The sequence below is a fragment of the Lipotes vexillifer genome, unplaced genomic scaffold (genome assembly GCF_000442215.2).
Source record: "Lipotes vexillifer unplaced genomic scaffold, Lipotes_vexillifer_v1.1 scaffold1117, whole genome shotgun sequence".
Taxonomy (NCBI): Eukaryota; Metazoa; Chordata; class Mammalia; order Artiodactyla; family Lipotidae; genus Lipotes; species Lipotes vexillifer.
This window is the reverse complement of record NW_006778824.1, coordinates 1,105,416-1,120,613: the sequence shown is the minus strand read 5'-3', so window position 1 is coordinate 1,120,613 and position 15,198 is coordinate 1,105,416. Positions and strand designations below refer to the sequence as shown.

The 15,198-nt window shown below is 64.4% G+C and overlaps 2 protein-coding genes across 2 annotated transcripts in view; one reads left to right on the top strand and one right to left on the bottom strand.

The window, feature by feature from the left end:
* DPYSL4 (dihydropyrimidinase like 4) overlaps positions 1-9,908 on the top strand; it is a 15,922-nt gene extending 6,014 nt beyond the window's left edge. Inside the window, exons 4-14 of the mRNA XM_007451999.1 lie at positions 565-729; positions 2,559-2,620; positions 2,717-2,797; positions 4,160-4,228; positions 4,600-4,720; positions 5,658-5,814; positions 6,071-6,212; positions 6,834-7,004; positions 7,279-7,458; positions 8,898-9,063; positions 9,817-9,908. Of these exons, the coding sequence (XP_007452061.1) occupies positions 565-729; positions 2,559-2,620; positions 2,717-2,797; positions 4,160-4,228; positions 4,600-4,720; positions 5,658-5,814; positions 6,071-6,212; positions 6,834-7,004; positions 7,279-7,458; positions 8,898-9,063; positions 9,817-9,908 (1,406 nt within the window). The remainder of the gene's footprint in view (positions 1-564; positions 730-2,558; positions 2,621-2,716; positions 2,798-4,159; positions 4,229-4,599; positions 4,721-5,657; positions 5,815-6,070; positions 6,213-6,833; positions 7,005-7,278; positions 7,459-8,897; positions 9,064-9,816) is intronic.
* A 2,837-nt stretch (positions 9,909-12,745) lies between these two features.
* The window catches only part of STK32C (serine/threonine kinase 32C), an 84,187-nt gene continuing 81,734 nt past the window's right edge, over positions 12,746-15,198 (bottom strand). The window contains exons 11-12 of the mRNA XM_007452014.1: positions 13,887-13,954; positions 12,746-12,890 (exon numbers count right to left, since the gene is read on the bottom strand). Coding sequence (XP_007452076.1) covers positions 12,746-12,890; positions 13,887-13,954 — 213 coding nt within the window. The remainder of the gene's footprint in view (positions 12,891-13,886; positions 13,955-15,198) is intronic.

Here is a 15,198-nt window from a genome sequence, read left to right as displayed (position 1 = left end):
CTTTCCCTGCACCTGGCAGAGGCTGCGAGCGGGGTCTGGACCTTGGACGTGGGGTTGCCGGCAGGGTGGGGTGACGGTGCAGTGTCCACGTGCGTTCCCAGTTTCCCTGGGGAGTGGGGTGGGAGCAGCGCTCAAGGGGTGTGCGGCCAGTGAGGCAGGAGGGAAGCCAGCCCCGTGCGCTGCTGTGGGCAGGCTCGCGGGTCCAGCTCCACGGACAGTGGTGCCGCCCCTCCCCCTCCAGGGGCACCTCACTCAGGCCAGGCCTGTGCAGGAGGTGGAGGCCTAAACTGCCGCTGGGCGCCTTGGGGGGTGTCCACTGGAGAGTGAGGGCCTCCCCTCTGCTCAGAGAGACGCTGGGGACGAGGGGCGGGAGATGCCTCTTTGGACAGAACCGACGGGCAGGTTCCCAGCAGCCTCAGCCCGGCGTTGGGTATGAGGCCTCCTCTCTGCTTTTCTCAGACGTGCTTCCTGGTTTCCTGGGAACACGAAGCCGCTCTCCCTTGGAGGCCCAGGTGGTTCCAATGGCACGGGTGGGGGGCTCAGCTGACCACGCTGTCCCCACAGTGGACCACGTGTTCCCCGACACGGGTGTGAGCCTGCTGGCAGCCTACGAGCAGTGGCGGGAGAGAGCGGACCGTGGAGCCTGCTGCGACTACTCCCTGCACGTGGACATCCCCCGCTGGCACGAGAGCACCAGGGAGGAGCTGGAGGCCCTGGTGAAGGACAAGGGTGAGCGGGACGGCAGGCCAGGCGGAAGGGCAGCTGCAGGGCCCGGCTTCCCCGGCCTCGGGTGGGCGCTCTGTGCACCTGAGCCCGGGGCAGGGGCCGCGAGCTGGGAGAAAGTTGGACAAGAGTCATTCGAAGATCTGCCAGGCTGAGAGGTCACCTGCGTCCGAGTCTGGGGGCGCATCCCGTAGCCGTCGTCCTCACAAGAGGACACAGCAGGGACCTCCCTGGAGGTCCAGTGGTTAAGACTTCACCTTCCAGTGCAGGGGGTGCGGGTTGGATCCCTAGTTGGGGAGCTAAGATCCCACATGCCTCGCGGTCAAAAAACCAAAACAGAAAGCAGAAGCAATATTGTAAGAAAATTCAATAAAGACTTAAAAAAAAGAGGACACAGCAGTCACAGTTGTGACCTCAGTCCTCTTGTATCTTGGCCCTGGATGAAGGATAAGCGCTATAAGCCTTCTTAGCATCTTAAGAGCCTTTAGAAGGAGATGCCTTAAAACCTACTGCAAAAAAATTAAAATAAAATAAAACCTACTGCTGCCTCAGCTGAACAGGACGGTTTACAGATAAGGCTTAATTTTTTTTTAAATCAAAAGTCCTGAAGCTGAAACCACATCAGAGTTTACAAAGGATTTGACAAGTTAGCTGGACGTCGTAACTGAGCTCCGGTGACTGGCCTCGAGGGTGGGCCTAGCGCACAGCCGGGAGAGGAGCTGGCGGGTCTGAGACGGGGGGTGCTGGCTGCAGACCCCTGGCCGGGCCCTGGAGGCCACAGGGCCCTCCCCACAGGAGACGCTGCCACCCGCCCCACTGTACCTCCGAGGGAGGCAGGGAGGTTCATGGAGGCCATTTCCCAAAGAGCGACGGTCCTCACACCAGTAGCCTTTGGCATTTCGGACCCCCAACCTGGGGGTGGGCAGGGGGCTCTCAGCCTCTGCACCTCGTTCCAGGCAGTGGCTCCGCCACCCGGGTTGTTCCTTAACAGGATCGGGAGGCCTGCGGCCTTGCAGCTCCGAGCAGAGGTAGAAACCAGGCACCTGCCGCCACCACCCTCCTGCCGGGGCAGAGCGCTGGTCCTGGCCCGCTGCATGGCGTCCAGGGACAGGCCTGCATGCTGACCAGTAGCCTCCACCAGGCGCCCTGGGGTGGGCTGTCACCCGGGGGGTCGGCTCGTGTGGCACTGGGTGACAGTTTCCCCCGCGTGCCTTTGCTTAAGTTCGCACTTTCAACCCAGCGAGATGACAGGGAGGAGGAAGGGGCCGCGCGCCGCTGGTTTGGATGGTGGGGGGTCAGGTGAGTCCCCAGCTGGTCCCGAGTCTGCACAACACAGGAGAGCTCGACCCTGGCCTGATGGGCCCTGACGCCGCGGGCAGCCGGTCCTGTCCCTTCTGCTTTTCCTGAGGGCCTGAGCGGGCGCTGTGAGCGGGACCTGGCAGTCGCCACCGAGGCCCGCAGGCCAGGTGGCCGTGAGGGCCACCCCGGCGCCCAGTGTGGGAGGGGCTCCTGTGCAGCCCGGGCGGAGCTCAGGCAGCGAGCCTGCAGCTCACGGCTCCCTTCCGTCCGGGGGGGCACGGGGCTCCCGGGGCTCCCAGGGGCCATGGGGGGTTAGTGGGTGGGGGGCGGGGTCTCACCTGGCTCTGCCACTGGGGAACAATTGGTTCCTGACCCCAGAGCTCGAGGAGCAGGAGGCGCCGGGGTGACTCTGTCCCCATCCCGGCTTGGGAGAGTGTGGGGCTGGTCCCCCGGGACCACCAGGCCAGCTGGTGGGGCCCCTGGAGCTCGGGGAGCAGTGGAAGCTCCTGGCATCCACCCCTCCTTCCTCCCCCCAGGTGTGAATTCCTTCCTGGTCTTCATGGCATACAAGGACAGGTACCAGTGCACGGACGGCCAGGTAAGGCCAGGTGCCGAGCGGGGGAGCGAGCAGGTGTCTCAGGCTGCTGTGGATGGGAGACACACAGCCTCACGCAGCCCACGTGCCTCTCCCCAGATGTACGAGATCTTCAGTGTCATCCGGGACCTGGGAGCCGTGGCCCAAGTGCACGCAGAGAACGGCGACATCGTGGACGAGGTGTGGGCGGGGCTGGCGGGGTGACCCCTGCCCACTTGGGTGTGAGCACTGATCCCACAAACCCTGACGGAGGGAACCTGGAACGTGACCCAGTAAATGGCTTGCCCAGGTCAAAGGTCAAGCAGGCAGGGCGCAGGGAGTCTGGGGGGCTCTTGGCCATAACAGATTTTTCCATGATCATCACACTTCTGATCAAAAATCCTCCAAAACCAGGGACTTCCCTGGCGATCCAGTGGGTGCGATTCTGCACTTCCACCGCAGGGGGCGCAGGTTCCATCCCTGGTTGGTGGCGGAGCTCCTATGCTTTGCGGTGTGGCCAAAAAAAAAAATTCTCCAAAATCAAAGTGTTGCTTCTTGGTGAGGGGTGCTGAGACTGGGGTCTCCGAGCCCTCCGCGTCCTGGACTGAGGCCCCTCCCATGAGCACACCTGTTGGGTTAGTGGCACTGTCCTCAGTCTGCCCGGGGGTGGGGGGGGCCTGGCCCTTCTGCACACGCCCCCACCTTCCCTGTGGGCCCAGGGCTGTGAGGGGGGTGCCCCCAGCCTCTGCCCCTCACCCCGTTTTCCCGTCCGCCCACAGGTGCAGGTTGGGTGGGGCGCCCGGGAGCTTCCAGGCCTCCTGGGGACCTGGCGGGAGGTTGCACATACACGGCCACCTCCCCAACATTCCAGACCCACAGAGAAGCTTCCTGGGACCCGTAGGGTTCTGCCCCTCCCAAGTTCAAAGGGAGGGTGATGACACTCAGGAGGGGCATGTGGGGTTCCGGGCATCGGGTACTGTATGTGCTTCCAGGGTTTGAGGCCAGGCCCGGCAGGAGACGTCATGGGTCGTGCTTAGTGTTCTGGACGCTGGGCCGCGAGTGCCGGGGAGGCTTATTACGGGGTCGGTGGGATTCTGCTCCCCCATTCTCCACGCCGAAGCTCGTTTACACCATAGGGTGCTGTGGCTCAGACCTGTAGTATGAGTGAGCTTGCCCAAGAAGCCCCGTCCCCGACTGTGCACAGCCGCCATGCACACCCCGCTGCGTACGCCCCCGCCGCGCATGCCCCCGACCGCACTCCCCCGCCACACACGCCCCCGCCGCTCACCCACTGGGGAAACAACACGGCAGGCAAGGCTGTGGGGCCTTGTCCCCTCACTTACGGGGCCTGGGACCTTGGGTCCTTTGCAAGCCCCGTTCCCTCATCTGTAATTGGGGGCGCTGGAGTCACTCTGCTTCGGGACCCCTCTGCTCCATTCTGAGTGCTCTGGGGTTGGTGATCCTCAGGGGCCTGGAAGTCTGGGCTCATCTCGGGGAGCACGGGTCGTCTCAGGGTTAGGGTGTTCTGGGCTGTGTCCAGGCTGGAACGTGGTGTGTATTTAGGAGCAGAAGCGGCTGCTGGAACTCGGCATCACCGGCCCCGAGGGCCATGTGCTCAGCCGCCCAGAGGAGGTAGGTGTGAGCTTGCTGGGAACACACCCCCGACTGGGCCTTCAACAGGGGTTGGGTCTGGCCCCGTGGGCCCGGCAGGGCTGTGATCTCTCTGTCCTCGTCTGGAGGCGTGAATCAAGGCTCACGTCCCCTCCTACCACTGGTCACCCTGAGGCCTTTATGCGAGGCCAAGAAGGTGTCATGGTCAGCCCTGGGGTCTGCATGGGTCGGCCCAGATTCTGGGCACCTAGCCCCAGGCTGGGGTCCTCACCCACCCAGGGGTGCTCCCTCCCTCTGAGCCCGGGGTCCATGGGTGGTCTGGGGGCATCTCATGCCCATACTGGTCAGGAGGCCCCAGTGTTCTCGTGTGGCCTGAGTGCCCCCATCCGCAGGTGGAGGCTGAGGCCGTGTACCGCGCTGTCACTGTAGCCAAGCAGGCCAACTGTCCCCTGTACGTCACCAAGGTGATGAGCAAGGCTGCGGCCGACGTGATCGCCCAAGCCAAGCGCAGAGGTGAGTGGCGGCCCGGACTGGGGCGCAGGGCCAGGGGCTCTCTGGGGGTCTGTCACGTCCTCAGCTTCCTGGGACTGGGCCAGCTGGACAGATGCTCAGCGCAGGCAGACCCCACAGGGACGCAGCGGCTGCCCTGCCAGCCTCTTCATGGTGGGGTGGCCTTTAGTGTGGGGTTACCAGGGCTGTGGCCGGCGGGAGATGTGGGCGCCTGGTCCTTGTGTGGGGTGGGTGGCCTGAGTCTCCCCTCTTGTCCAAACAGCAGTGGAGCCCCGGGGGGCCTTGAAGCAAAAGTGAGGCCTAGTGTGGCCCTGCTTGCACAGAAGTGAGTGTCAGAGCTGTGCTCCGTGTGTGCATGTATCTGTGTGCGCGATGTGTGTGGCATGTGTCTGTGTGTGTGTGTGTGTGTGTGTGTGTGTGTGTGTGGTGTGAATGGTGCATGAGAGTAGATCCTCATGTCATGTAAGGAAGCCTGGCCCAGCTGACCCTGGGGGCCCATGTTACTGTCCGCTGGGCATGTCCTGCGTCCAGGAGCTGGGGTGCGGGTCCCGAGGGCTGGATGCCCTCTGGCCCTGGAAGCCCAGGCCATGGAGAAGGCAGGGGGTCACTGACGGAGCCAGGTCCTTGCACAGAGGCTGTGGCCAGGCGGGCCGAGCAGTCAGGTGATGGTGTCTCACTGCAGCCTGTGGCCCCAGCAGGGGTGTGAGGCAGCGGGGACAGGGGACCCACTTTGGGAGCCCCAGGCGGCCTGGGCCGGGCACCCCCGGAGCAGGGGAGAAGCTGTCCAGGCTTGGGAGATCGAGGGGCAGTTGTGCGTCAGCCCTGGGACCACAGGGCCAGACACACCCCACGATGAAGGCTGGGTCAGGGGGGCGTTCCCAGGCCCTGCCTGGGTCTGGGGACATGGGAGCCGGCAGTGCCCCTCACGGTCTCACCGCAGGGGTGGTCGTGGTCGGGGAGCCCATCACCGCCAGCCTGGGCACCGACGGCTCCCACTACTGGGGCAAGAACTGGGCCAAGGCCGCAGCCTTCGTCACGTCGCCCCCCCTCAGCCCGGACCCCAGCACTGCAGACCACCTCGCCTCCCTGCTGTCCAGGTAGGGAGCTGCCTACATGCCCCTCGCCCTGGCCTGGCTTGTGCCCGCCGGCAGCTCCAGGCCTCTTGCGTCCAGAGACTCCGCACCGGGGTCCTTGCCCTCCCACCTGCGCCCCGAGGCCCCAGCTCTGCCCTCTCCGACAACCTCTCCCCCACCCCGCCGTGGGCCGAGCAGCCGGGCAGGGGTGGAGCCAGCTGGGCCTTTGGCGGCTCAGGAAGGACAGGCCCCTCTGGGCTCTGACTCCGGCTCTCCTCAGCGGGGACCTCCAGGTGACCGGCAGTGCCCACTGCACCTTCACCACCGCCCAGAAGGCCGTCGGCAGGGACAACTTCACGCTCATCCCCGAGGGCACCAACGGCGTGGAGGAGCGCTTGTCTGTGGTCTGGGAGAAATGCGTGGTGGGTGCAGAAGTGGGGACGCAGGGTCCTCCCCACAGAACGCTGCCTGTTCATCAGAGAGGGAAGCCCCTTGAGCGGCAGATTCACCAGAGCAGAGGTCGGGGCTCGTGGGCCCCAGGGTGTCGTCCCCCCAGCCCTGCCATCCAGGGCTCCCTAGACATTTGCTTCTGGTCCTAATGCACACGGCCCTGGGAGAGCGGGGTCCCTGCCCTGGTGGAATTACATTCTGCAACGTGTCCCTAAGAGGCCTGAGATTTCCTCAGGCATCCACCTCGCTCGGAGGGCCCTGCCCACGGCCCCTGCCCCCATGCCCCCAGCCCCAGTCCTGAGCCCTTCCCTGGGCTGAGGCCCCGACCCCAGGCTCCTGGCCACCCCAGGGGGATGGTCGCGTCCTTTGGGGACACAGACATCATTGTGGAAGCGTCAGCATTCATTTGCCCACAAAGTGAGCAGGGAGACCAGCTTGGCGCCCAGGAGGAAGCAGACCTGCAGGCACGTCGGCGGCACACGACCTGCGGCCTAGGGGACAGGGGCCACCTCCACACAAGAGCCCCGAGACCAGACCCCGCCTGCGGTCAGGAAGGCGCTCCCCCAACTCACCCCCGCCTTCTTACTTCTCAGGCCTCAGGGAAGATGGACGAGAATGAGTTTGTTGCTGTGACCAGTACAAATGCAGCCAAAATCTTCAATGTTTACCCAAGGAAGGGGCGGGTGGCCGTAGGCGCCGACGCCGACCTGGTCATATGGAACCCCAAGGCCACGAAAGTCATCTCTGCCCAGAGCCACCACCTGGTGAGAGAAGCCTGGTCCCACGTCGGGGTTGGGGTCGGGGGCCTGGGGAGCCCCGCAGCCTTCCTGGGGTGTGGGCAGAGCAGCGGAGGCGGGAGGGTGAGCCCTCCGCCGGCTCCTCCAGGAATGCTCTGTGCTCCTGAGAACCGTGCCTCAGGGGCAGGGGTGCAGGGCGCGGTGGCCACTGCCCTCTGAATCCCGGTCCGGCCGAGTGGGCGCCCCCCTCAGGGGTCCTGGATCAGAAGAACGCTGAGCAGCCCCTGGCTGTTCTCCCCAGAACGTGGAGTACAACATTTTCGAAGGCGTCGAGTGCCGAGGAGCCCCCATGGTGGTCATAAGTCAGGGCAGGGTCGTGCTGGAGGACGGGGCCCTGTTCGTCACCCCCGGGGCTGGCCGCTTTATTCCACGAAAGACCTTCCCCGACTTCGTCTACAAGAGGATAAAGGCTCGCAACAGGGTAAGGCCTGAGCCAGGCAGGCGGGTGGGCATGAGCCCTGCCCACGGCCACTGTCGGGAAAGCACAGCGGCCCCACTGCTCCGGGCGCTGGTTTGCAGTGCTTTCCCCGGCGTCCGTTACCACGCAGCCCGTGTCACTGTAGAAACGCTTCGTAGCCACCCCCCAGGTACACTGCCACTAAGGCTAGCAGAGCCCGCCCAGGATTTCCCCGGGAGCAGATGTGGACGTTAATAAATTAAGGAAGGAGAACACGTGGTTTACATGGCATCCATGAACTTGGAAGTTGTGAGCCCTCGTCTTCCCATGAGGGCTTGGCCAGCTGCCCGCTGAGTCTGGCGGATGCACCAGGTGTCCACCCAGGCCCCGCGCCAAACACACAGGTGGTTCACGCATGCGCACAGGCACACACAACGCAGAGCTGCACACGTGGTTACTGTACACTCTGGTTTGCTTTATCCCAGCCCCGTTTCCAGTTTTCTAGACTAAAGACATTGAGCTCGTATGAGGAGGGATGGCTTTCGGGCTGGGCTAGGGGCCAAGTGCTGGTCTCCTTCCCAGGAAAGGAGTGGAGGCTGCCCTAACTCGCAGACACTTCTGTCTCAGGCTGCAGGGCCCACACCACGGCTGCTGCCCACATCTGACCTGGGCACGCCACCCCCTCCTCCCTCAGGGTTCGAGTGGGGCCGAGAGGCAGGGTCCAGGGCAGAGGGCTGGGCATCGCACCCCTTGGGGTGAGGTCCAGGGCACCCCTGGGCACTGGCCACTGGGAAGCTCCGTGAGGTGGCAGGCCAGCCCCACGTACAGCCGTGGCACAGAGCAGGAAGAGGGGACGGCTCCCCATCGCACACCCGGGGTGATGGGGGCAGACCCGAATCTGCAGAACTCCACACCCCACAATCACTCGTGCCCTGCACCCCTGCCCCACTGTGACCCCTGCAGGGCAGGATCTGGTCAGAGGCCCTTGGGGCTGGGCTCAGCCCCACAGTCATGAGTGTAAGCCACAAATCCCCGGGTAGGGGCCAGCTGCAAACACGAGCACAGCTGAAGGGTTTGCCTCAACCCTCGGACTGTTGGTCCATCGTGGTGGCTACTGGGAAGGGCCTCTGCCTCTGGGGGCCATTTTCAGGGAGGGCAGGACCCAGGGCCACCACCTCAGGGCTTCCTCAGGAACACAGTGGGGGCTGCGTGGGGGGCCACGGTACGGTGGGTACTGAGGAGCAGCGACTATGTTGGGACCAGTTTCTGATTCCAAAAGGAGCCTCCTCCGCAGGCCACCCCTGACCGAGCATCTCCTCCAGCTCGGGGCACTGCTGCCCAGCCTCGGGGGAGGGAGGTATGTGTCCACACTCGCGGGTAGTCAGCCCTGTTGGCAGGGAGCCCCCTGCCCTCGAGCCCGGGGCCCGCGCAGCACCCCCTCATGCCAGCCTCTCGGCCCACAGCTGGCAGAGATCCACGGTGTGCCCCGAGGCCTGTACGACGGGCTGGTCCACGAGGTGATGGTGCCTACCAAGCCAGGGGCCGGTGTGCAGGCCCGTGTGTCCTGCCCGGGGAAGATCTCAGTCCCACCCGTTCGCAACCTGCACCAGTCGGGGTTCAGTCTGTCTGGTGAGTTGAGCCCAGCGTCTGTGGGACCCGAGGACCACGTGGGAGCCCAGCCTCCAGCCCCTCACTGCCCCATAGCGCAGAGGCACACATGTGAGGCGCATAAGGATGGGGCCCGGGGGCTTCAAGGGCTCTGGGGGCCCAGCATGCAGCCACCAGGTTTAGGCCTCTGATCAGGGTCTCAGCTGTGCTCCTAGCATGCTAGGATTCTAAGAGAAGCCCTGAGCCCCAGGCTCTCCCTGCACACGGAGCCAGACCCTCCCTCTCTCTTCCCAGCCCTTGGATGGGGGCCCACCAGCCCCTGACATCCTGTCTCAGCCTCCCTACTGGGGAGGTGGTGGACGTCCCTGCCTGCCCCCTGGGGATGTAGGGCCAGGGGCGGGTCCCCTTTGGAATCCAGCATCCTTCTAAAGGCTAAAAAGACAGCCTTCTCCCGTCACGGGGGTCGGTGTGGGGCAAGACCCACGGGCGGGGCAAGCAGGAGTGGCCCGGCCTCTGCTCCTCTGGACCGGATTCCCAGAGGGTCAACCTTGACCTCCAGTCTCTGGCCGCACGCACACCTGGCCTCACTTGCCTGCTCATCTGAGGCCTCAGTGGTGGGAGTGCCTGACGGGTGGCCTGGCTGAGCTGCCAGGGCTGTCGGGGAGCGTGGTGGGCCTGCAGTGTGGGGCTGTGGCTCCGCATCCCTGGCCTCGCGGGTGTGGCCTGTTTGCGTCACCTCCCCAGTGCCAGCTCCCACTCCTGGCTTCTCCACAGGCTCTCAGGCCGATGACCATATCGCCAGGCGCACTGCTCAGAAGATCATGGCACCACCTGGCGGCCGCTCCAACATCACATCCCTGTCCTAGGTGCTGCTCGTGCCAGCGGCGGGCGTGCCTGTGGGCGACGGCCGCGCCCCTCTGTTCCCTTCCCTTCGTTGAACCTATTTTGAAAGGTGCCTGGCCTTACCTTCCGCTCCCCAGAGACTCTCCTCTTGGGGTCCCAGGTCCTGTTATGAGGAGCCCCCGCAGGAGAGGCTGAATTTGGGGAGGTTTCACTGCCAGGGCAAGGAGGCTGGACATGGTGGTGGGGACAGCTCAGGTGGCCCTGAGCCCGGGTGCCAGGTGCCTCAGGAAGACAGGGGCCTCCTAGGATGCCCAGGGCAGCCGGGCCAGGACGAAAGGCTGGGGGTGTTTTGCCCTCGTCTCTATCAGGAATCACTGCCCTGGGGACCCCCAGCTCTGCCACCCGCTCCCACGGGCAGAGGTGCAGCCCGTCCCTGTGTGCCTTAGCGCAGGCAGGAGCACCCCTGCCCTGCCCAGAGCTGCTGTGATTCCAGGGGCCCACCAGGAACACAGCGTAGGGCAGCTGCCGGCAGGGCTCCTGCAGATTCGTCTGCACACTTTTCCAAGGGCCAAACCTCTGCTTTCGTAGAGCCCATGTCCAGGGAATTTTAGGATCCTTTAGCTAAGATGCTTTCCTTTTACTACTAAGTGTTCATTGCAGTAGTTTATTAGAGCAGCAGTTTTGTGTGGTGAGGACACCTGTAGCCAGGAACCTGCCTGCCACCCACAGCCCGGCAGCAGCACTGTGCCCCAGTCCACGTGAATCAAGTCGATTAAAGGCATCTGGGCTGGAAGCCGCTGGCGTGTGGAGAGACCCGACTTCTCTACCCCTGCGCCATCCCCTGGGGGTTCACGCTTGGGATGCTGGGGAATACCCTGCAGCCCCCTGGCCTGGCTTCGAGCTGACTGTGAGGCTGCAGGGCCTGCCGTGCTTGGCCTCCGGGCACGGGCAGGGCTGGGTCCGAGCCATAGGGAGGCTCTCTGCCTCTCAGGGAAGGGGCCCCAGGCCTGCAGGTCAGAGACAGCCAGACATTCAGAGGGGGAGGGGTGGTTGGGAGGACGCCCGCCTACATTCTACTTGATGGGCCCAAGCCAGCCCAGCAGGTTGGGGGCAGCGTGACGCCTGGGGACCCGCCAGGAACAGCACGATGAGCTCACACCTCCAGCGGGCAGCGGCAGGGGGAGGTGTAGCCTACATTCTGCTCCCTTAAGGCAGAGCGGCCCAGGGTTCTGATCCAGACCCATGGACTGAGCTGCACCAGAACATTCTAGAAGATGGAACTGCTGGGTTGGCCTGCTGGCCTCAGCCTCTTTCTCATAAAAACGGCGCCAGTCCCCCAGATGTGGGACGCTCCCAGGAGGGGTCTTCTCCCCAAGAGCACCAGGAAGGGTCAGGGGCAGCCCCCCCCACCCCTCACACGGCCAGGCACACTCTGGGCCCTGCCCAGGCATCCACTTCCGGTCATGCTCCCTGGGAGGACACGAGCAGCCCCCATCTTTGAATCCAGGCCTTCCATGTGCTGCGCTGGACCAGGGCAGCCCCCAGAGATGGTCCATCCTGGTGGTCCTACGGCACTCCCGGGGGCTCCCTCTGGCTCAGATTTGTTTGGTCAGTGTGGCCTCAGAGCTGGATTCCTGGGGCTCCACTGAGGCCAGTGTTCACGGCACCAGTGTCCCCCTCCCCCAGAGGGAGACAGGGTGATCGGGGAGCCAGACCACACCCACATCCCTGCCACCGACTCAGGAGATAGGCATGCTGTCCCCCCGGGCCTCAAAAATGCACACTTAGCTGTACACAAAAGCCCATATAAAATATGGGTTTATACAAAACCCCAAACCTACCCCCTGCCCAGTTCCTGCCCCTGACATCACCAAGTCTCCACCCAGAACTCTCTCTGGGGATCGGCACCGCCACAGGGCATCCTGCAGTACCGCCCACCTCTGGACCCTGGCTCCCCGGTGCTACCTGGCCCATGTGCCCCGTGTGGGCTCGCTGTGCTGTGCTGCTGACCCTAACTCCCAGCACCTGGGCGAGCGGGGGCCGTGAGCTGTTCCAATCTGTAGGTGCTCCGGTCCTTGTCGATTTCGCGGTTCTGCTCCAGGTGCCCCTGCCCTCTGACAGGCACCACCTGCCCCTCAACCCTGCAGCGGCCTTAAGGCGCCGGGGGCAGGACACGGGCATCCACCTCAAGGCCGAGGACCGGGGCTCCGGGTCCTCCTGCCCCAGCAGGCACCGCCCCGACTCCCAGATGAACGTTCTCTGTAACGCAGCAGGCACAGAACCAAAACAGCCGACACAAGGTGGTTCTCATGTTTTTCTCAGAGGTGGAAACTATACAGGAACACAGCAGAAATTACCAGAACAGTCTGTATCTCTATAAAACACTCTTCACGCCCACACCCCTCCCCCCTTGATGGACAGGAGCCGAGAAGCCCCTGGGCTGCCCCACCCCCACCCGGGCTCCAGGCGGCACGGCCGGGCGAGGCGGGCTATGTACAGCAGGTGGCAGGAGACCAGGCTGCCCGTCCAACCACGCGGCCCGTTGGGGGGCCACCAGGAGAGCCCGCGTGCGGGCCACGTGCTTCCCTCCGCCATCCCCCCGGGTGGCCCCGCCCTCCGCGCCCACTGCTCTCGGCCACACCCACAGCCTCTTGTGCTGCCGAGAGCCAGAGGGCAGCCTCAGTGGTCAGACTGTCCAGGGAAAGTCCAGCCGGGGTGCAGCGGGAGCCGCTGGCCTGGGCCTGGACCCGCTGGGCCGCTCCGTGGGAAAGTCGATGCTGGGCCTCCGGCCGCCGCCAGGTCCCTCTGGAGGCCCCGAGTCTCCGGCGTGACCTGAGCTGACGCCGTGGGCAGGGGCCGCCTAGCTGCTCCCGGCCGAGGGGCAGATGGTGCCGCACACACGCAGGGCCAAGCGCGCCCCCTCGCCATCCGCCAAGGCCTCTGCGCCCTCCCCGGGCTCAGGTGCGGGCAGGGTCTCGCTCGTGGGGTCCTGGCTCCTCTTCAGCCTGGGGGGACACACAGGGAGGGCCTTGACGCGGCCTTGCCGGCAGCCCCGGACGCTGCTCACTGGCCCATGGTCTGTCCAGGGACTCCTGGAGTGGGTCCCGCAGGAACACGGACACATGCTGGGTATCTCTGCCTGGGCAGAAGCTCCTCCAGCCACACTGGCTCAACAGGGCGTGCGGGCACACGGGGCGTTCCAGCCCAGCACCCTGTCTGGCCGTTCGCGGCCCTCGGTCTCAGAGCGGCAGGGCTGGCGAGTCTCAGCCCATTTCCAGCCAGAAGCTAAAAGGGAGTTGATGTGACCGCAGCTTCTGCAGGTCAGCAATTCTGGAACAAAGCGCCTGGCCAGGTCCCATTACTACGCAGGCCTTGACCTCCAGGATGATGGCCACTGTCCTAAACCAGTGTCCACACGTCGTCCACACGTGGTCACTGAGGCAGGACAGAGCACCAGCTAATCCTGCTCATTTTCCAGGCCAGAGCTCAGAGCCGCCTCCTCCAGGAAGTCCTCTGCCCCTCGCCCCACTCCTCCTCTCAGGCCCCACAGCACTGGGCCACCTCCCTCCACTGTGGCAGGTGTCTTGGGTGTCCATTTGTGGCCTGTCGTATCTCCCTGCCAGCCAGCTCTGCCTTTTCTGTCCCACAGTCCCTGAATAACCGAGTGAGGGGTGGGAGTTGATGTGACTGCAGGGGCCGCCCAGGAAGTCATCTGCCCTCAGCTGGGCAGTCCACCCAGTGTCTGCCCAGGAGATTCTGGGCATTGGCTGAAAGTGCCCAAGTTTAGAACCGAAAGTGCCCAACGAGCCCTTCCCCCAGAAGCCTGAACAGGGACCTCACACCCTCTCCCCCAGGGCCACTGCTCAGAGACCCCGAGGAGGGCAGGGGTCAGGCTTCCCAGCCCCGCTGATGCCACGTGGTTGCAGTGGCCAAGGAAACCGAGGCACAATTCCCCAACGTCCTTTCTGCCCCCATTACTGGCCCCCAGCACGCACACTCACTTTTCTCTATTAAAAATCACAAAGTCTTGCTGGATGGCATCAAGGCAGTCCTGAAGGTAGTCATTCTCCTGTTAGTCAGAAAGACACAAAAGTGAGCGCAGCGGACCCCGCCAGGTTCCCTCGCATCCCTCAGGTGAGTTCCTGGGCACCCCTGGTCTGCTTCTGCTCTGTGGCTGCCTCCTCTCTGAGGAGCCTGCCTTTGGGCTGTTTAGGCAGCCGGAGTGCATGGGAGTTTGCATCTCCAGGTGACACTTAGCCAGAGACAGAAGGACGCCCGGCCCCCTATCTCAGGGTGGTCGCAGTGTGTGCAGAACCAGACTCGTCCGGAAGCCACACCGGGCTTGGTTCCATCCCCTCCCCCCACACACACACCAGGTCCTCCCGGTCACTTGAGCCTGGTACACAAATCCCACCTGAGGGTCTGACTCCGGGGAACCTGACTAAGAAGGTCCCCGGCAGGAGCTGTCCCAAGAAGCAGACGCTCAGCATGGGGTTCTGGAGTTGGGTCCCGCCCTGGCTAGATGCAAGGAGTGCTGAAGGGCCCTGGCGGGCGTGAGACCCCGACCGCTAAGACCCTCGCCTCAGGTGTGTCGGGAGAGGGTGCAGGTGGAGGGGACGCACTGGGACTGCGGGTCAGGGTGGTCGCGCCTGGCCCCATGGGTGTGTGAGCCACGGGCTTGGGGCGGCCAATCAGCAGCCCCAGCCGCAATGTGGAGACGCTCTATCCCGCGGCCCCGACAGCGAGCTAGAGACAGGATGAGATGTCCGAGCAGGGGAACTTCAGAGAACTCTGGTCTCACAGCCTTGAAGTTTCCCGCATCAAATGTAAGGCCCTGATAGGGAAGGAGTGGGCCTCTGGGACGTGGGAGGGGCCACCCGAGGGGCTGTTCGTGGACACGTTAACCCTACCGAGCCCGCGGGAGGGCCTCTCGCCCGCTCCACCCCAGCTCCTGCGGATGACGCAGAGCTGCAGCCACAGCAGGCGAGACACAGCACCTGCCCGCTCAAGCCCTGCCCCACCTGCTCTCCTCGTCACGTGCACCCCTCGCAACTGTGCAGGCGCTGCTGGTAAGGACGGTGTTACTCAACGAACCGGCAGGACGGGCCTGGGAGGGGCCTGGGGGTGGGGCTATGTGGCTGGACAAGGGAGAGTCTGCCCTTCCAAGACTTGGGTCTAATCCCCTGGCAAGAGCCTCTGGCATGTGTGGGTCCTAATACACTGCAACGTGGAAACATGGAAAAAATGACGGCCCAGGTGAAGAGTCTGGAAGGTTCAGAACGGCCTTGGGAGAATGCCGGGGGGGGGGGGGGG